The sequence below is a fragment of the Schistocerca piceifrons genome, chromosome 11, assembly GCF_021461385.2.
Source record: "Schistocerca piceifrons isolate TAMUIC-IGC-003096 chromosome 11, iqSchPice1.1, whole genome shotgun sequence".
In the NCBI taxonomy this organism is placed as follows: domain Eukaryota; kingdom Metazoa; phylum Arthropoda; class Insecta; order Orthoptera; family Acrididae; genus Schistocerca; species Schistocerca piceifrons.
The window spans coordinates 143335220-143357861 of NC_060148.1; the positions used below are offsets into that span (position 1 = coordinate 143335220).

Consider the following 22642-nt stretch of genomic DNA (forward strand, 5'->3'; position numbering starts at 1 on the left):
AAGTCTTTAAGTGCACTGAATCTGGGGATAAGCACCGAGTGTGGCCGTTTAAAAAAGATGCGCCGACCGGTCGGAGGTGTGTGCAGCGAGGTCGTGGCCATTTACCGTCCTCCGGCGACCCGTACGTACGGTGACACCGACAGAGAACGGTGAGCTTCAGACGGCGAGCTCGTCGAAAGTGTGCTGGCAGAAGATTTGAGAGCACCGTCTCTCACGTAGATGTGAGTGACATGCATTCCATGAAGGTGACGTCTGTACTGCACTGGAGGTAACAGAAGGAAATGTACAATGAGATTAACAGGAATGACACCTGTATTCAAAGACACTAATTACACCGAAGTCACTGCAATTTAAGATGGCCCGTTGGACATTACAAAACGCAAACACGGGCCTTAATGGGTGTACGATCATCACAGGCAGCAATGTACGCGCCCGTGCCGGCAGTGAGGTCGATCGGGCATTCTTACAGTAGGGCATTCCAGTGGCCCACCAGCACAGTTAACAACTGCCGGATAGCTGTCAGTGCCTTTGGACGTGCTGAAATAACGTCTCCCCAATGCATCCCACTTGTGCTCTAGGGGATTTAAACGGTGTGGGGGGTATGAGGGAGTTGGGCTGGGCATACTAGTACATTTACTGAATATCCTCTCATTGAAAGAACTCCTCCACCTGCACAGTTTCATATGGGCGCACCTTGTTATCATTAAAATGATGTCGGGCTGAGGGCACCTCTGAAAAATATGCCTGTGGGGTAGGATTACAGTGTCACAGTGGTGTGTGCAAAGATTTGGACGTAATATGTCCATACAAGTTTATCCCTCCCCGTACTGTAACACCTGGACCTTCAGAATTACTTTGTTCGACAATTCTGGACGCACCCTTATATGACGACAGGTGGGAACGTGTAATACACTTGGGAACATTGTCAAACACAACCATTTTGGTGAATAGAAGTATCATTTCTGCTCGTCTCGTTGTATACTTATTTCTTTCGAGTACTTCTGTACTATATTGTAGCAGTTGTTTCTACGTAGGGTCCAAGTTTGTGAGATGCATTGCCGAGTGAGGTACTGCAGTGGTTAGCACTCTGGACTTACATTTTGGAGGACAACAGTTCAAATTTTTCCTCCAGCTGCTGAAATTTAAGTTTTCCCCGATTTCCCTAAATTGTTCCAAGCTAGTTCCCTCGGAAAGGGCACGGCCAGTTTCCTTCCTCTTTCTCGAAACATTCTGAGCACGTGCTTCATCTCTACTGACCCCAATGTCGATGTGACGTTAAACCCCAATCTACCTACCTTCGAGCTATGTTACTTGGCAGTGACAGATTGTCCAAAAGTTCCTTTCATCCTTAAGATTTGTGCACTAGAGTATTTGAAACCAAAAAATCGTTAGTTTTTACAGTAACTAAACAAAGGAAAACACTATACAATTTTCATTTAAAATACTTTTTTTTTATTGTGAAAAATGTGTGTGTGAAGCATTGGATACGGTAAAAAGGCTCTATGTATTGCCTTATAAATATTGTTTGCCATGTTTGTGTATATGTGTTTTGTCTAAAAAATAAATGTCAGTGTTTCAAAATGTGTGTGTGTGTGTGTGTGTGTGTGTGTGTGTGTGTGTGTGTGTGTGTGTGTCACTTTGCCAGTTGTTTCATTTCTCAGCTGCTTACATTACAAACCTTGTCAAGTACTTTGCTTTTGCCATTAATTATCTTTGCTAGTTACTATATCCTGTCTTATTGTATCACAGACAGTATATTGAAACAACACATTCTCTGTTCGGTACTGGGCCAAGTGAAGTGATGTTCTGTTGACGTTCCATCAAATGCGAACACAACTCCATTTGACGGTGATATTGCTTTCCCTTCTATTCCGTCGAGTTCTACTTTGAATCGACCTTTAAGTTATAAACATAAGTTAATAAGGATTGCAGAGAGCTGACAGGCATCTCCCTTGTTACTTACGGGCACTGTCTGTTCTTTTTCAGGAGGCAGTGTGCCGAACGTCTTCAGCCAAAGTACGCCCGGCTCAGTGGGGATGTTCAGCATCGGCTCCGGATCCACGGCGCCGAGGTCCAGGACGTCACGTATGCGCAACAAGAACCGGTGATTTTCGGCGTCTGAACACGCACTCGTAAGTTCTGCAGAAATACATCTTTCCTTCCAAGGCTATCCAATTTCTCTCTCTCTCTCTCTCTCTCTCTCTCTCTCTCTCTCTCTCTCACACACACACACACACACACACACACACACACACAGTCATTGTACAATATTGATGCTGTGAGGGTCCTGCTATTCGGTACCCTCAAACTGTGGGACAGCTTCTCCCACTGTTGACTTCGATGCATTGCATTGAAGATGCCAAGACAGACTTTTCTTTTTCCAGTGGAATAACACACCCAGAGAAGTTGAACTCACTGTGTTTCCTATAATATACGACTCTGACTTCTCTCAGTGAATTGGCTGCGCATGCATCAGATTCCAGCTATGTTGTTATGCATCTGTCTCGCACGAGGCTCAAAAGAGTAGTAGTACCATAAAATCTGAACATCAATGCCACGACAGACTTTTCTTTTTCCAGTGGAATAACACACCCAGAGAAGTTGAACTCACTGTGTTTCCTATAATATACGACTCTGACTTCTCTCAGTGAATTGGCTGCGCATGCATCAGATTCCAGCTATGTTGTTATGCATCTGTCTCGCACGAGGCTCAAAAGAGTAGTAGTACCATAAAATCTGAACATCAATGCCACGATGATTTCTTTGGGGGTCACAGAGGTCACGTGCACTCCCTGCCTTTCCTCGCTATCCCCAAGGAGCCGACGACTCAACCCGACAGGTAGAAACACCAGTCTGCAGCACACATAATCAAAAGCACAGGATCAGCACAAATCGTAAGGAACCTCCCAAAAATGGGGTGCTTCCCACTCTCGAACTACTTTAACGTACGAACGTCTTTCGTCAGGCAATAGATAAAGGAGGTGGTAAACATCATTCTAGGAATGGTATATTAGACCTCATACTGAAATGTATTTATTAACAGCACAGTGTATTCTTTGCCGGAATGGTATGTCTCACAATGTGGCATTCTATTGTGAACGTTACCTTTTGTAATCCGCAACTGACTGGCCAATGATGGTCGATTTTGGCCACGTGCCGTCAGTTAGTTATTCTGCCGGGATTAGGCTGTAGAACCCATCCCTCATCAGAACATGAACTTTGTGGCAATCTTTTACAAAATACTGCTTCCCATCTTCGTACAGTGTTTCAGTTCTGTAAAATTTATGGAATTGTGGGTGTAACAGATATGACAGTATTACTGGTCAGAGCCAACTAGAATTGGTGTTACAGGGAACTTTAGCTTTTGACGTGAACGAGTAGTGCAAGTCGCATTTGGATAGAACGATGTGTACGCCATTACCTTCTGTCACGAGCTTGTGAAAGCAGTCAATGCAGTTTGTTATTTATGTCATCGCATTTATTGACGTCTGCCCAGTTATCTGCCTGTCTTCTATTCGATATAGAATAAATTATCTTCAGTGTAATTTTATTGACATACGTTTAAAAGGATAAGTACAATGAACAATATGTAGTGAACTGGCTATAATAGTAATTTAACACAAAATTTCATTAAAAAATAAGGATAATTACCCCTTCAGAAGCAAGAATTACAGTACAACTTCCCCTGTGAATTCATTCTTCAGAAAACGAAACCAAATTTGTCATGTGAGGAAGATCGCAAACCCTGTTGCTCTCATCAGTAATTGATTGATTTTGTCTGTGAATGGTCAGTCATGATAGAGAGCATGATCCTTACTTCAGGTTACAGTGTGTTAGTGATGATACATTGCCTCACATCTTTGTTATGCGCTGCCACATGCTATGATACTGTTACTGTGGGCTAAGATTTTGTATTTCACTGTACACACACGTAACACTTGCAGGTGTGTCTATGTTTAAAGTGCACCATCTATTAATAACACAATCTCTTGCCGTTCCAGTGTTGGTGTTGTTCTCTTTCTAAAAATAAAAATAATAAAAGTTTTGCGAACCCATATCTATTCCTTCATTATTGCTTGAATTAATACAGTGCTGTCGTCCATCCAAATGAGCAGCAATTACATACAATAAACAATGAGCTAGGTGGGAAAATAAAAGTGTGATCCGTGTAAGAAAATGACCTAGATTCAGAGTTAGTGGTGCAATCCCAGACTGGGGCAGTTATTTACAAGATAATCAGTATTCAAATACGCGATCTGATGCAGCTGCACTGTTTAATGCTTTTAGTGGGTCATTACTGTGGGGTAACACTTGCATGGTGCCACAGTGTGATAGAATGAAAGTTTATTTTAGTAGTGTTTGATTAAACTGTGATTTAGCTCATATAATGTAAGTTCATTTTATCATTGTTTAATTAACTAAGATTAAACTATGATTTTGCTCATACATATTTATCTTGCTAACATAAAGACAGCTGTTCCTTACATATGTACAAAGTATGCTACACACTTGCTCATTCTGTAAAAAATGGCGCACCCGCTCGAGGATTAAATCTCGTTATCTTTAATTGACCTAATGACCATGAAAACTGTGGATTTCATCTATGAGGGTGAGTCAAATGAAAACCTTAAATATTTTTTAAAATATTATTTATTGTGCAGAAGTGGTACAAAGCTGTATCACTTTTCAACATAATCTCCCCCACACTCAATGCAAGTCCTCCAGCGCTTACAAAGTGCATAAAATCCTTTAGAAAAAAATTAATTTCATAGTCCGCACAACCACTCGGGCACCGCGTCACACACCTCTTCATCAGAACGGAACTTCTTTCCTCCCATTGCATCATTGAGTGGTCCAAACATATGGAAATCACTTGAGGCAAGGTCTGGTGAGTATGGCGGATGAGGAACACAATCAAAATGCAGGTCTGTGATTGTTGCAACTGTTGTCTGTGATTGTTGTAACTGTTGTGCAGGCAGTGTAGGGCTTTGCATTGTCATGTTGCAAAAGGACACCTGCTGACAGCAGTCCACGTCACTTTGATTTGATTGCAGGCCACAGATGATTCTTTAGGAGATCTGTGTACGATGCACTGGTGACAGTGGTCCCTCTAGGCATGTAATGCTCCAAAATGACGCCTTTTTCGTCCCAAAAGAGAGTCAGCATAACCTTGTGACAGTGGTCCTTCTAGCCGTGTAATGCTCGAAAAGATGCCTTTTTCGTCCCAAAAGAGTGTCAGCATAACCTTCCCTTCTGATGGTTCTGTTCAAAACATCTTTGGTTTTGGTGATGAGGAATGGTGCCATTCCTTGCTCACTCTCTTTGTTTCTGGTCAGTGGAAGTGAACCCAGGTTTCGTCCCCAGTAACAGTTCTTGCAAGGAAGCCATCACCTTCTCATTCAAAGCGCCAAAGAAGTTCATCACAAGCATCAACATGTCGTTCTCTCATTTCAGGAGTCAGCTGCCGTGGCACCCATCTTGCAGACACTACTTTTTGAAACTGGAGCACATCGTGCACAATGTGGTGTGCTGACCCGTGACTAATCTGTAAACACGCTTCAATGTCATTCAGTGTCACGCGGCGGTTTTCCTTCACTATGGCTTCCACTGCTGCAATGTTCTGTATCGTCACAACTCGTTGTGCCTGACCTGGACGAGTAGCATCTTCAACTGAAATCACACCATTTGCGAACTTCCTACTCCATTCGTAGACTTGCTGCTGTGACAAACATGCATCACCGTACTGAACCTTCACTACGCAAAAACCAAATAACAGAACACTGTTCTTCCCAGGTGAAAGTCGCAAGTGGGGCGGCCATCTTTATCCTGATACTACAGGCCATTCTGCATGCTGCATGCTGTTTGTAGCACACTTACCAACTTGCAGGGTAACAGCACAAAATTTTGATTTGTTATTACAAATTTAAGGTTTTCATGTGACTCACCCTCGTACATCTACATCTACACTCTGCAAACCACCACGAGGTGCATGGCTAAGGGTATGTTCCATGTACCAGTTACTACAATTTCTTTCTGTTCCATTCACATATGGAGTGCAGGAAGAATGATTGATTGTTTGAAAGCCTCTGTGCGTGTAGTAATTATTCTAATCTTATCCTCACAATCCCTGTGTGAGCGATATGTAGGGGGTTGTAGTATATCAGCAAAGTAATAATTTAAAGCCAGTTCTTGAAACTTTGTAGACTTTCTGTCTTTAAGAGTCTGTCATTTCAGTTCTTTTAGCATCTTTGTGACACACTCCCATGGATTAAACAAACCTGTGACCATTCGTGCTGCTCTTCTTTATATCCCGTATTAGTTTTATCCGGACAATGGCCTTGCCGCAGTGGATACACAGTTTCCCGTGAGGTCACCGAAGTTAAGCGCTGTCGGGCGTGGTCGGCACTTGGATGGGTGACTCATCTGGGCCGCCATGCGCTGTTGCCATTTTTCGGGGTGCACTTAGCCTCGTGATGCCAATTGAGGAGCTACTCGACTGAATAGTAGCGGCTTCGATCAAGAATACCATCTTACGACCGGTAGAGCGGTGTGCTGACCCCACGCCCCTCCTATCCGCATCCTCCACCGAGGATGACACGGTGGTCGGATGGTCCCGGTAGGCCACTCGTGGCCTGAAGACGGAGTGCTTTATTAGTTCTATCCAGTATGAATGCCACACACTTCAGCAATGTTCTAGAGTTGGTCGCATGAGTAATCTGTAAGCAATCTCTTTTGTAAACAGATTGCACCTCCCCAATATTCTATCAGTAAACCAAATTCTACCACTGCTTTACCCACGACTGAACCTGTGTGATCATTCCATTTCATATTCCTACAAAGCATTACACCTAGGTATTTGTAGGAAATAGTTGATTCCAGCAGTGATTCATTGACATTATAGTCATAGGATACCACATTTTTCCATTTTGTGAAGTGCAAAATTTTACATTTCTGAACATTTGGAGCAAGTTACCAATATCTGCACCACATTGAAATCTTATCAAGATCTAACTGAATATTTACGCAGCTTATCTCAGATAGTAGTTCATTACAGATAACTGCATCATCTGCAAAAAGCCTGATTTTACTTTTAATATTGTCTGCAAGGTAATTAATGTACAACATGAACAGCAAGGGTCCCAACACAGTTTCCTGGGCACACTCGAAGTTACTTCTATATCTGACGATGACTCTCCATCCGAGATAATGTGCTGTGTCCTCACTGTCGAAAAGTCCTCAATCCAGTCACAGATTTCACTTGATACTCCATGATACTTTTGACAATAAGCATAGGTGGGGTACTGAGTCATACGCTTTTCAGCAATCAAGAAACACTGCCTGTACCAGGTTGCCTTGATCCAAAGCTTTCAGTTTATCACATGACAGAAGTGCAAGTTGGTTTTCAACTGATCAATGCTTTTGAAAACCTTGCTGGTTGGCATTGAGGTGGTCATATTGTTAAAGATGCTTATTTCATTCATCTTTTCAGTGATATGAGTCTTAAATTGGGGCAATTCTCCTGGGCTTTCCTTTGTAAAGGAACATTGAAAGCTGAGCTAAGCTCCTGTCACATTCACTAGGGACTGGACACTTAACTATGGCGCCAGTAACAACCTTTACGCATGACTTGAATGTTTTCAACATTTCGTGGTCCTATCAGCAACTGTATAAATATTAATTTTAATTTTAATGCCCAACAGTCTCAGTTGCACCGTTTACCTAGAATTTACATAGGTTTCATTCAGGATAACCCAACCTACTTCAGAATAAAAGTAACTACCGTTTGTGCATAGTGGACATCGTCAAGCCAAAACTACATAGCCACAAATTATTGTCAGACTGTAAAAACTTATCTGGAACTGCGTCAGCCCCACTTCGGGACTGCGATGCGGCAGACACGAGTGCTGTACTGGAACTGACCGTAGCGTCATGAGGCCCGCCTAGGCGTACTCAATACCTTGCGCCTGCACATAAACTGTATGATAGTTACTTGTTGGGACAAGACGCGAACTTAACTCCTGACCTTGAATTTACTAGTAGAGCGAAATAAAAGGTATAGCTGAGGAAAAGGGCGTATATGTTATCCTGTGCAGAACGTACTTAGATCGACTGTCTTAACATTTATGAAGTATTCATTGGTCATTATATGAGGAAGACATGTGCTTACAATGTACGGCCTGTCTAGGAAAGTTTTGTGCTTAAGCATGAAGTTTAATCACCTAAAAAGAACTTAGGAGTGGGAAGGATAATATAAAGCTAACATCGTCATTATTATGACTAGATCTAGAAATTTTTAAGACTTAATTTTAAGCACTTGCTTAGCTATGGTAAAAACGCATGAACATCCTATTAACTTATGAACAAGTCTGTATCTAATCTGTAACATCCGGCAATACGGGCCATATAAAATAGATGGTCATTATTCAAGATTAGTATATTTGACATGAAATGGTCTAGAATCAAGTCAAAAACTAATGCACGTGCCTGATTGAGCTTCTTGACGAAGTTATGGCTATGAGTTGCAGTAAACACTAAAGTAGGGGATAATGTGGTGGCAATCGGATACTCTATTTGCCTTCATGGAGGTGATCCACACACATACTGTAAAAACTGTGTATGGAACACTGCCATCATAATTCAGGCTTGGTGACCACTGCCATTGAACTTAGGGAATGACAGCAGAATTATGTTTAAAGCCGAAGTGTGACTTGGCGAACATCACTCCGGTCAACACATTTAAAACTGTTGACCGACAGAGGTCAATTATGCTCAAAGCTAAAGTGTGACTTGGCGAACATCGCTCTGGTCAACACACTTAAAATAATTGACCGACATAGGTCAATATGTACTACTTTTTTGCCCAATCAGCAACAGTGTAACGTTGATGTCTTTACACCAGTCAGTGATGTCATAATTGACCTATGTCAGTACTTTGAAAAACATGTAATAAACAAGCAGGCTTGTGTGGAATAGAATATGGAGCAAAATTTAATAGTATGTTGTGTGTAGCAGTCATTAAATATTTGTGCCATCCAGCGACTTCAGTCCTGCAGAGAGTGTTTTCTCCAAGGCAAGAGAAATAATTAATGAAAAACGCAACAGACTAAAGGAGAAGTATTTAAGTACCTTACTTTTTATAAAACAAAGTTTTTGTAACTTGTAATGCTGTATTTTAAACAACAGACTGAAGGACAGATATTAAATACGTTACTTTTTATAAAACAAAATTTGCATACCTGGTATTGTTGTATTTAAAACCTTAAGGAATTCTTAGAAAGTTATTTTTAATTTGAAATACGTGCACAAAACAATTGATATATCTATTGTTCTTAAAAATACTATCAATAATATTGCATGTGTCAACTATTGATGTTAAATAAAACTAGCAGAAGGACCTATCAAGGGAAAGAATCGTCAGGGATGCCCGAGGATGTCATACGTTTAGCAGATTAGGAATGATGTGGAGTGCACTACGTATGTGAAAATGAAGAAGAATATTATGAAAAGAAAAGTTGCCACTCACCATGTAGCGGAGGTGCCAAGTCGCAGATAGGCCCCCCCCCCCTCCCCACACACACACACACACACACACACACACACACACACACACACACACACACACAAACAAACAAACAAAGGCGCGCGTGTGCTAATGCAGCTCTGTGTGTGCCGACTTTCGGCTGCCGCGTCCACATTTTGCTCGTGCCTGTTTTTAGACCTGCACACAAACATGCAATGCGCAGTAGGTCACCTTTATCTCTCTCACACTTCTATTTAAAATATCGTGGGTTTGAAACGGAGATAGGCAAAGTGGTTCTAGAATTTACACGGAAGTTCGGAAGCACTACAAATTGTTTCCAGTGATGGCTTTGCAATCCTGTTATCATATAGTAGTAGGTTTTTCTGCCTATTTATTGACAACACGTTAACATTTATTTATGTTTAGTGTCAGTTGCCACACGATACAGAAAGTGACAGATCATTTGCAGGTCTTCCTGCATTTCAGTGCAGTTTTCTAGTGTCGAGATTTCTCCATGTGCATCAGCACCATCCGCAAAGACCCTCTTAGAAGTTCTGACATTATCTACTAAGTCTCTCTCTCTCTCTCTCTCTCTCTCTCTCTCTCTCTCTCTCTCTCTCTCACTCACACACACACACACACACACACACACACACACACACACACTGGTGTATGTGCGGATGGATATGTGTGCGCGCGCGCGAGTGAGTGTATACCTGTCTTTTTTCCCCCTACGGTAAGTCTTTCCGCTCCCGGGATTGGAATGACTCCTTACCCTCTCTCTTAAAACCCACATCCTTTCGTCTTTCCCTCTCCTTCCCTCTTTCCTGATGAAGCAACCGTCGGTTGCGAAAGCTTGAATTTTGTGAGTATGTTTGTGTTTGTTTATGTGTCTGTCAACCTGCCAGCGCTTTCGTTTCGTAAGTCACATCATCTTTGTTTTTAAAGTAATAGTCCAATAACACTCCTTTGTGAGACACCTGAAGTTATTAATACACTTCAAGATTTAACTCCATTAAGAATGACTTACTGTCATAAGTTTGCTAAGAACTCTTTCAGTTCAATCTCACAGCTGATCTGATATTCCATATGCTCAAAACCTTCTAGTTTGCAGTGCGGAACTGTGTTCCATGCCTTCTGTATTGTAAAAATATGGCTTCGACCCCTCTCTTCCCGTTATCCACCAGGCCTCAATCTCCGCTAATTTCAAGTTGCCGCCACTCATACCTCACCTGTCATTCAACAACATCTTTGCCTCTGCACTTCTGCCTCGACTGACATCTCTGCCCAAACTCTTTGTCTTTAAATATGTCTGCTTGTGTCTGTATATATGTGGATGGATGTGTGTGTGTGTGTGTGTGTGTGTGTGTGTGTGTGTGTGTGTGTGTGTGTGTGTATATATATATATACCCTTCCTTTTTTCCCCCTAAGGTAAGTCTTTCCGCTCTCGGGATTGGAATGACTCCTTACCCTCTCCCTTGAAACCCACATCCTTTCGTCTTTCCCTCTCCTTCCCTCTTTCCTGATGAGGCAAGTTTGTTGCTAAAGCTTGAATTTTGTGTGTTTGTTTGTGTGTCTGTCGACCTGCCAGCACTTTCATTTGGTAAGTCACATCATCTTTGTTTTTAGATATATTTTTCCTACGTGGAATGTTTCCTTCTATTATAACCATATCATTAATTAGAACCCAACAATTACGTTTGTTATTGTCGCTGTTGCATTTTCAAAATCTTTCCTGTCGTCTTATTTTCTCTTTATTTTCTCTTTCTGTTTTTACCAGTAGTCTCACTTTGTATTCACCTTCCCCTTTTTACCGTAATACAATTTTATCCCGCCTATATATACTCGATAATATGTAACCCACTTCCAAACCATAACCAAGTAAATTTTTATTTTCCGCTTTCAACACTACCGCTGCTATAAAATCCACCGTTTCTAGTTCAATAACAGCTGCTTTCACGTATTAAACAACCATTTCAGCTAGTTCTAATAACTTTAACTTTATTTCCACTTCCGTTTTTCGCACATCACTGATCATTTTTAGCCGCTCCCCACAGGTTTTAACGTCATTATTTCTTCGTCAGACAATTGTTAGCCCCATTTTCGTAATCTTTCACCACAACACTACTCCTTTTAATACTTTTACACGTTTTTTCGAAATTTTCCCGAATTTCTCCGTCCTGTAACGTGTTTTAGCGGCAACACAACCACCTAACCTTCATGCATATCGCTGTCTACCAACCCAAGTTCACCACAGGATCAACTTAACCAACACTTTTTCGCCTTTTTTCATACCAGATCTCCAGTTACTTTCTAGTTCACCCTTATCTCTCCCCATATATTTTTATCTTTCATTTTCATTTCAACCTCATGTTACACTTTCCACCTTCTAATACCATGTCACCCCCACAACGACCCCATTAAGTTTTATTTACATTCCCTCCGCAAACATGCCTTCACCCTAGCCAGATTACGCTCGCATATTTTATTTTCTCAGGCTTGTCTGACATTTGGCATAACCCCCAAAGGCCTCACACTTAAAGTTCCCATCTCTGACTGCAACCCTTCTTTCCATCAGTCCCTATACCAGTTTCAAACTGAACAAGCCATTGCCCTCACCCACCTAATCCTTCACCTACACATCAACTCAGCCAATGAACACACCCGTCAACTCCTATCCTTAATAAAAGTCCTCAATCTTTCCTCTCCCACATCCACACCGGCTATTCAGAGAATCCTCCTACAGGCCAACCGCAAATTAGAACAGCATGCCACCCTTCACCTCAGAAAACTATCCAATCTCCTGGTTTCCCACATCCGGAAAGGCAACTCACTCACCCTTCAAAACCTTCCCAGCAAACCTCAACCACCTCTCATTGCACACAAACCCAGTCTCTCCCATCTACTCAGTCTCCCACTTCCAGCCCCACTCCCTCCAAAACCTCAAAATTCCAATCAACACAATCTGGCACCACAACACCCTAATTCAGTAGTTAACCTTTCCTCCAAACCTCTCTCCCAATCCGAAACCTCTGTCGTATCCAAAGGCCTTGATTCAACCAAACAGCCCTCGTCAAAGATTTACTGTCCTACACTCGTACTCTCTGCTGGAAGTATCACTTTGCCACGAAGAAAAATAATCCTAATCCTACCCCTAATGATCCAACTCCCCAAGACACTGTCCAAATTGAACCCTGCCTGGAACAGTTCCGTCCTCCGTCACAGCGGGACCCACCTCCTCTTCCTCAAAATCACCCTCTCCAAACCTTCCAGGAATTTCTGACTTCCAGCCTTGCCTCTCAATCCTTCTTAAAAAACCTTAATCCTACTCCCAACATCACCACTGCTGAAGCCCAGGCTATCCGTGATCTGAAGGCTGACCGGTCCATCGTCATTCTTCCTGCGGACAAGGGTTCCACGACCGTGGTACTTGATCGTCGGGAGTATGTGGCTGAGGGACTGCGTCAGCTTTCAGACAACACCACATACAAAGTTTGCCAAGGTAATCACATTCCAGATGTCCAGGCGGAGCTTCAAGGAATCCTCAGAACCTTAGGCCCCCTACAAAACCTTTCACCTGACTCCATCAACCTCCTGACTCCACCGACACCCCGCACCCCTACCTTCTACCTTCTTCCTAAAATCCACAAACCCAATCATCCCGGCTGCCCCATTGTAGCTGGTTACCAAGCCCCCACAGAACGTATCTCTGCCTACGTAGATCAACACCTTCAACCCATTACGTGCAGTCTCCCATCCTTCATCAAAGACACCAACCACTTTCTCGAACGCCTGGAATCCTTACCCAATCCATTACCCCCAGAAACCATCCTTGTAACCATTGATGCCACTTCCTTATACACAAATATCCCGCACGTCCAGGGCCTCGCTGCGATGGAGCACTTCCTTTCACGCCGATCACCTGCCACCCTACCTAAAACCTCTTTCCTCATTACCTTAGCCAGCTTCATCCTGACCCACAACTTCTTCACTTTTGAAGGCCAGACATACCAACAATTAAAGGGAACAGCCATGGGTACCAGGATGGCCCCTTCGTACGCCAACCTATTCATGGGTCGCTTAGATGAAGCCTTCTTGGTTACCCAGGCCTGCCAGTCCAAAGTTTGGTACAGATTTATTGATGACATCTTCATGATCTGGACTCACAGTGAAGAAGAACTCCAGAATTTCCTCTCCAACCTAAACTCCTTTGGTTCCATCAGATTCACCTGGTCCTACTCCAAATCCCATGCCACTTTCCTTGATGTTGACCTCCACCTGTCCAATGGCCAGCTTCACACATCCGTCCACATCAAACCCACCAACAAGCAACAGTACCTCCATTACGACAGCTGCCACCCATTCCACATCAAACGGTCCCTTCCCTACAGCCTAGGTCTTCGCGGCAAACGAATCTGCTCCAGTCCGGAATCCCTGAAGCATTACACCAACAACCTGACAACAGCTTTCGCATCCCGCAACTACCCTCCCGACCTGGTACAGAAGCAAATAACCAGAGCCACTTCCTCATCCTCTCAAACCCAGAACCTCCCACAGAAGAACCACAAAAGTGCCCCACTTGTGACAGGATACTTTCCGGGACTGGATCAGATTCTGAATGTGGCTCTCCAGCAGGGATACGACTCCCTCAAATCCTGCCCTGAAATGAGATCCATCCTTCATGAAATCCTCCCCACTCCACCAAGAGTGTCTTTCCGCCGTTCACCTAACCTTCGTAACCTCTTAGTCCATCCCTATGAAATCCCCAAACCACCTTCCCTACCCTCTGGCTCCTATCCTTGTAACCGCCCCCGGTGTAAAACCTGTCCCATGCACCCTCCCACCACCACCTACTCCAGTCCTGTAACCCGGAAGGTGTACACGATCAAAGGCAGAGCCACGTGTGAAAGCACCCACGTGATCTACCAACTGACCTGCCTACACTGTGACGCATTCTATGTGGGAATGACCAGCAACAAACTGTCCATTCGCATGAATGGACACAGGCAGACAGTGTTTGTTGGTAATGAGGATCACCCTGTGGCTAAACATTCCTTGGTGCACGGCCAGCACATCTTGGCACAGTGTTACACCGTCCGGGTTATCTGGATACTTCCCACTAACACCAACCATCCGAACTCCGGAGATGGGAACTTGCTCTTCAAATATTCCCTCTTCCCGTTATCCACCAGGCCTCAATCTCCGCTAATTTCAAGTTGCCGCCACTCATACCTCACCTGTCATTCAACAACATCTTTGCCTCTGCACTTCTGCCTTGACTGACATCTCTGCCCAAACTCTTTGTCTTTAAATATGTCTGCTTGTGTCTGTATGTGTGGATGGATATGTGCGTGTGTGCGAGTGTATACCTGTCCTTTTTTCCCCCTAAGGTAAGTCTTTCCGCTCCCGGGATTGGAATGACTCATAACCCTCTCCCTTGAAACCCACATCCTTTCGTCTTTCCCTCTCCTTCCCTCTTTCCTGATGAGGCAACAGTTTGTTGCGAAAGCTTGAATTTTGTGTGTTTGTTTGTGTGTCTGTCAACCTGCCAGCACTTTCATTTGGTAAGTCACATCATCTTTGTTTTTAGATATATTTTTCCTACGTGGAATGTTTCCTTCTATATATTTGAATTACAATAATAAAAAAAAATGTTGCATGGCGCGAGATTCGATCCAGCGACCGACCTTCCGATTACAAACCCGAGCGCTTACCGCTGCGCCACGACGCTGTGTAAAACTATTAACCGTAGAGAGCATTTCACCGCAACGGTTTCTTTTAACTGTCGATTTTCTCGACAACGGCTGAGAAGTGCATCTTGGTGCTTTGCCACATTACACCTCTGGCCATGAGCTTTTATTGTGCGCAGTATGAATCGAATCTGAATTTCACAATTGGCGGCCTCCCCTTGTTAGTTGAGTAAGCTATACAGCGGTTGTTCTTCCTTGATACTGATCTCTTCACAAATATTTGAGTCATTTATATACCAGTGAGCAATGAAGTATCCAGCAAGTGCATATTTTTATATCACATTATTAAATTTTTCCATTCAGTTCACACTCCGCCAACTCCTCTTTGTCAATAAACCTGTCCATACTGTTGTGTACCATTGTTTCCTCTTAACTAACACTGGCAGAAAAACAAATCCAAAAACAGAACTATGCAGTACTGGATACAAATTTGAGGGTGGAGAGAGAGAGGTCGACAGACGGAACAAAATTTGTTTCCAGGCAAGACACGTACTATTGTGCAGCACATACGCAGAGATAAGTCGTCGCAAGGAATCAAATGAGATGCAGTGAGTCTACAACACTGTATGTCCTACAATTGATCTCCACCTAAACTACCCTTCCTGTGTGGGTGAGCTCACTCTGTATTTTCAAATGAGAGCCACCAGTTGTATCACACATTCATGTTCTATACCAAAAAATATGTACGGTTTACTCAAATTTTACTTTGCCATTCACGGAATGTGGCACTGTAATCGCAACTATCGACTGTGCCTGTTTTTGCAATTAAGCACTGATGTATTTGATTCTACATTTAATTTGTAATGTAAATGTTAATCTTTGTGTTTGAAATGTCGGTATTTATGTTCAAAACTTAATGTAGTACTGCAAATTTGACGGTATAGTACAGTACGGTTGCCGTATCAGGGTTCATTTAGAAACTACCTTTAGCACGAACCGGGAATGATAGCGTAGGTGGGACAGTTTTCTGTCCCTGTCGGGATGCTCGATATCGGTGAGTCCCTTTGCCTCTCACCATTAGGGGTCCGCCTCCGCAGCATAGCGATAGCTTTTCCACCTACCACACGGGAGGCCCGGGTTCAATTCCCAGCAGGGAACTGGGTGTCGTGTGTCCTTCATCATAATTCTCGATCAGCATTGACCCGCAAGTCGCCGAAGTGGCATCGACTAAAAGGAACTCGCAATACGGCGGCCGAACTCTCCCGCACGGGGCTTCCCGGCCGACAGTGCCGCAGGATCATTTTCATTTCACCATTAGAGTCCTCGATTTCGGTGAGTCCCCTTGCCTCTCACCGCAGCGGTGCTCTATTCCGGTGAGTATCTGTGGCAAGTGCACTTGTCATTATCAGTTCGTGGACATTTTACGTTATTACAACAGTTGTGGTTTGTATTCAGCTGGTAGCTGCATAGCAGCCGACGGCAGTTGGATGAAACGTACTGAAATCTGTCACCCTGATGGTGAGGTTTAAGGTGGCTTCCAGAATTGGGCACGATCTGGGGATTCGCCACAGTCAACCCCGTAGCAACTAAAAACTAAATTACCATACGAGTAGCTTATTTGCCAGAAATGTCAATATCTAGCCATATTATTTGTACTGTGCAATCATGTTTGCAACAGTCAATAACGTTTGAACATAAGCATCGAGCGTTAGAACACAAAGGTTTATCTATACATTTTAAATGAAATGTAGAAACAGATTTGAGGGTTTTTAATTCCAGAAACGGGCACACTTAATATTTGTCAATTACAGTGCCATCTATTATGAATGGTAAAGTATAGTTATAAATACTAACAAACTCAAACACATCCTTTCATCCCGCCATCCCCCTGGACTGAACCTACGTTAAACCACCTCACTCCAATTTACTCTTCAGTCTTCTCCTCTTTCCCTTTCCTCTTTAGCCATTCACGCATCTTTTCATCCTACGTAGTTGTGTTTATCTTGATACTATATACCTCTTTACTTCTGTATGCATCCTCTTTGGTTTGAAGCTGGCACAGTACTTACAGTAGAACATCTTTGGCTTCCCTCTGACAACCATGCCTCCATCCTTGCTACCCTCCCTGTTTTCCTTTCCCTGTTGCTTCATAACCTGGGTTGTGAGTAACTGAATCTGCTTTCCCTTCTTCCCTTTCTTTCCCCTCTCTCCTCCCTGATGAAGGAACATTTGTTCCGAAAGCTAGGAACGTAAATTTTTGGTTCTGTTTTTTGTGTATCTATCGGCTGTACTGAGCTGAGGGAAGTGCTGGCAAGCCCCTCTATCTCTTTGTTAGTATTTGTTTCACATCTTTATATGAGATTTTCCATTAATCATTTAAAGTATAGCTATAGTAAATCGTATGTATTTTTTGGCATAGAATGCAAATGGGTTTAATTTTTTTTATACTTGTTGTGCACTTCTCGTATGATATTGTCATTAATTGTTATTGTTGTTCCTTTTTTTTAATAAAAAAATATTGTTTATTCTGATTACATATGCGCATGGCCCAACACTAACTGCTGTACTTCATAACTGAAAGAAAGTTGGTGAAAAGTTGTAGGTAACAATTTTTGTTTCTTTGTTGCAGGGTAAAATCAGATGAAGACAATGGTTATCTGGGTGGAGTTCTGACAGTACAGAGAAATGGCTGCAACTTTTCCTGTGCACCAGATGGCACTACATCCTGGTTTGCAAAATTGAATACTGTGCACGAGTACGATTTCTGGTGTACACGGCAGTACGCATCACATCATTTTGCGGCCAAATTATGCTTGTAGCTTTTTCACCCACCGTGGTTTTGTAAAGTCTCTTTTGTCTAAGGAATAACTGTTGTATTGTTAATAAGAAAAAGAACAACAATAATCTCCGGAGTAAGAAAAAGAACAATAATAATACATGGAAGTGACAAAAGGACATGTTCCAGTGTGTGCAAGTTTTCTCTTTCATTTGTTAATTCCACTACTCTATTGTACATGACAGGCAGTGTCATGCCTTATTTTCTGAGCAGGACTGTAGTTTTGAGATGGAGATGCAGATTCTAAAAACTGCTTATGCATACAGAACTGACATTGTAAGTTACTTATGACACACACTGAGCTATAATTTTGTGGTACAGTAGTGCTGACATATTTCTTAATCTGTATTCAGTTGATGTACTGGGTAGACAGCTACTGTATCAGCATAATGCCACAGGTTTATATTCCATTTGTGTGTGTGTGTGTGTGTGTGTGTGTGTGTGTGTGTGTGTGTGTGTGTCTGTCTGTCTCTCTGTGAAGCAATCGGCGACCTCTTCTGTCGGAGGAAACGTGTTCTTTGCAAGCATATTCTTTTCTCAAGCAATTTTAGAGGAAGTGAGTGCTTTCTGGAAGCAGACACTAAGTATCAGACTGTGTTAACATTTTCTGTTAAATTTCCAACGAGCTGATGTGGTTTCAGGAGCAGTATTCCCGTATCAAACTTCGGCCTTTCAGAAACTATCATGAGGTCTGTTTCCTGGAGCTCACCCTTTTTGACAGTTTCAACACTCTACCTAAGGGCCTGCCAAATAAATTGAGCCCCTCAGAAAGGTTCACCGATCAAAATCTGAGACACTGTCGGCAATGTACTGCAGTTCGTACCCAAACTTCGGTTCGGCATACGATGTACATTTCCCAGCAGTCACTAATATCCTGGGAAATATACCAGGTGTCTTTCGCGAGAGTCATCAGATGCATTTTCTCCGGTGTTTCTGCAGAAATTTACAGTTTCGTTTTTGCATTGCGTGGATGGAGTTAGCCCAAACAATTGCTGCTTGTCATGTCTTTCAGACTCGTACGGGTCATGACAAGTGGTATGTCTCTCAGCTCAATATAATTCATTCAAAAGCGAACTGTGAGAAATGCTACAGTCACGGGTGTACAAAAATTGTAACCTATTAGTGGAAAGATTATACAGTTAGGACTGCTGTTACGAGGGGAGGTGACGACGAAACACAATTTGATACCACTAGTGACACATTTTTAATCATCTTTGTAATATATTTAGTCATCCAGCAGTTTTGTCTCGTCTGTCAAATGCATATCCCACATCTTGTCACCTTCCCATCACTTCGTCGCATGCCAGAGAATAGAAACTCACATAGAAGACGCTTCCTTTTACACCAGGAGCACGCCGATTATTTGCACTCCTCCTCTGACAGGTCAAAAAGATGACAGAGGGGAGAGAGAGAGAGAGAGTGAGTGAGTGTGTGTGTGTGTGTGTGTGTGTGTGTGTGTGTGTGTGTGTGTCGTAGATTTTCAACTGTACCACAAAAGTCACTCTCATTTCACAAAAGTGTAAACAATTACAGCTGTATTTGGAATTGATTAGCAACAGTGAGAGTAAGTTCAGCAAGCACAGGCATTTGCCTGCAGGGAAACAGTGACCTTTAGAAATGGGAATTTTAGAGCTGTCACAAGTCACATGTAATGTTTTCCTTATTTTACAGGTTTCACTCGACCACCACAAGCACCTTCAGAAATCATGTGGCCGAGGGCCACTCGTTACAAATATGGGACTGCGTATAACTGTCGGCTACGTAATTTCTGAAGACGGTCGCTTCGGTCGTGTAAAATAAGGTAAAAGTTACGTGTGACTTGGGATGGCACTACTGTTTTACTGGGAGTAAGTGTTGACACTGTGTCTCTGAAAAGCTAAACAGGAGTACTTCCTTCGTCCTTTGTACTGAATTTAAAAAAGAAATGAAAGGGTACAGATTATCTACACACGAAATGAGAATCTACTGACACGTGGCATCTGCGCGAGCTGCAATTCTCCTGCTTATGCCTGAGAGTACATTCATCAACTAATTGTTCTCGTGCGTAGTCTGTTTCAGGATTGAAAAACTTATGAAATTATATCAAATGGAAAATTCACATGAGAAAATTATAAGAACACAGAGACAGAATTGCAGGTCAGTGCTTAGCACAGCGAGGCAAAATTCGAGTGCTGCCAATGGTCACGAAACAAAATTACACACACTATACTAATTTTCAAAACTAATCTGTCTTTCCTCTCTGAGGAAGAAACAAATAGTTTTGAAAGAGAGGATGATGTCCAACTTAACTTACACGTGTATGTGTTTTGACATTACTAAACATTTTGCCTCCTGCGAAGGACAGTACGTGTCTTATTATTTGAAAGACTAGCTAATGTCTTGTCATCAAAAGGAGCGAAGCTTTCTTTTTGTGGTACATCTTTTATTTTTTATTTGTTCCTCTTTCATTTTGTTGGTGTGCTGTTCCCTTCCTTTGCTGTACATATTTACACTTGTGGCTAGTGGCCAACGTGTTCTCCAGCAGTAATTCCTGTGGAACTCATTACTATAAGCTATGAAATCCACATCTCATCTGTTACATTGGAACATTCACATTTCATTCCTTGTATATTTTGTGTTCGCATTTAATGTATTGCCTGTTCCTTTCTATCCTTCCTCCCAACTTTCTCCCGTCTGAAAATGCAGTCTTGAGTTTTAAAAATGTGTAATTCAGTGGTCCGTAGTAAGCTTTGCTGTCAGGCCTACCACAGTTCAGTATTGGGAGTGGTCTGTTTGCCTGTCATAATCGTAGTTAGACAATTTTAGATTGGTTGTATTAGACATTGGGCTTGTGGGAAAAAACTTTCTGCTGACTGCTCTTTCTCAAGTGTGTATGGCAAATGTGTTTCCCCAAGTGAATTATCTGGTGTACCAATTTCACACAAAGTATAGTTATTATGTGTATCCAAAGATGGTCAGCACAACATGCTTATATCTGTAAATATATAATTAAATATTTTGTCTCACTGTATTTCTCACATGTAAATATGTTGTTTATTGGAGAGAATATATATATTTAGTAGCTGTATTGAGAATTTCTTTAGGGGCATGACATATATAGATTAAAAATACAAACTAGAGCACTTTTTTCAGATTATTGGAAAAAGCGTTACGTACATTTTATAAATGTGATTATGCCTAAAATTGATGGAAATTGAGGCACAAAATTATGTTGCTGCAAAGGCAGTAAGGCATTTATTTTCAAAATGTCATTTAATTTAATAAGCGTGCGATAAAGTACACTATAATGATTTTGTACGAGACTTCCCAGTGCTCGGCAAGAGTTGCATCGAGTCGGGATAAGTCGCCATTTGATAAATGCTTCTGGAGGTTGCCGTGCAGGTTTTCTGTTTCACTGTTGTGACAGGTGAAAGTACTAAACGAACAAAACATTGCATTGGGGCAAAAAAAAAAAAAAAAAAAGAAGACAGGAACTGCAGTTTTTCGACAAGATATCTTTAAGCTAGTTACTCCCGTAAACACCAATAATCTCAACAGAACATTTTCGGTGTTCATTGCTGATGGGCTATTAAGGTTCACAGATTGCATTATATGTTCTGGAACGTAGGTCACATTTTGCACTACAATGAAGTAAACCAGTCCTAAACTAGTGAACAATTTGTTTATCGGGAGGGCCATATCGATAAGTGTTATGAACATATTGTGAACGTATGAGGAAGTGACGTCGAGTGTGCGAAATAGCAGGTGTCTCACCCTACAGGAGCATTTATTTTAAATGTGAGTTTTGTATGTCAGAATGTTTGAACGTGATGAAATATGTTCATGCTCTTAAATGTCTGTATACAAATAAAAGTCGTTTATGCATTAAGAAAAATTCTCATTGAGAAGCAGTTTGTTTTGGGAAAACTCATTTCAATTTCATAATTTTCTGCCCAGTGCAACTTAATTGTAATGGAATATGAATATTTATCACAAGAAATTTGTCATGGAATATGTGTGATACAATTTTGATAATATTGTTTGTGGGAGAGGTGTCAAATTTTACTCTTACATAGTGGCAGAACCTTTTGAAAGATATGGATTCCAGTTTACCAAAACAATCTGTTTATTTTCTCAGTTATTCACACATATATAGAACAAGTGGCAAAATGTGTATTGGTAGTTTCAGCTGTAATGCACATTTTGTCACAGTGCACGTCTGCATTAAATTTGCCTGACATTATGTGCACATTTAAGTGATATTTATTACATTCTGAGCGTATGAAGCTTTCAGACAACACTGGATACTATGTAGAAAAGAGTGCCGCACTACTTCTTTTTATGGGAGTATATCTCAAAGTATTATGTAAATTTTTACACAAACGATTTCTGAAGTGTGTGTGTTTTTGGCAAACATTTTTTTACCAAGCAAATTCTCAAAATTATGTGCGTCACATAGGTACTGGGAATCTGCCTAGTCAACAGTTTGATATTATAAAACTTGAAAGCTTCATTTGCCTCAGTAAATTGGCTTCTTAATTAGATTGTCTGGTGCAGTATTTAATTGGCACCAGTAAGCAACGTTTTCTATTTGGTGTGCGGGTGTACTTTGGCCTA

At 41.9% G+C, this 22642-nt stretch overlaps 1 protein-coding gene across 2 annotated transcripts in view; it reads left to right on the plus strand.

Moving 5' to 3' along the window:
- The window catches only part of LOC124720508 (pneumococcal serine-rich repeat protein), a 124807-nt gene extending 103294 nt beyond the window's left edge, over positions 1-21513 (plus strand). For both annotated transcript variants that reach the window (XM_047245866.1, XM_047245867.1), the window contains exons 13-14: positions 1987-2132; positions 17840-21513. In XM_047245866.1, coding sequence (XP_047101822.1) covers positions 1987-2108 — 122 coding nt within the window. In that variant the 3' untranslated portion in view covers positions 2109-2132; positions 17840-21513. The remainder of the gene's footprint in view (positions 1-1986; positions 2133-17839) is intronic.
- Positions 21514-22642: the final 1129 nt, after the last annotated feature.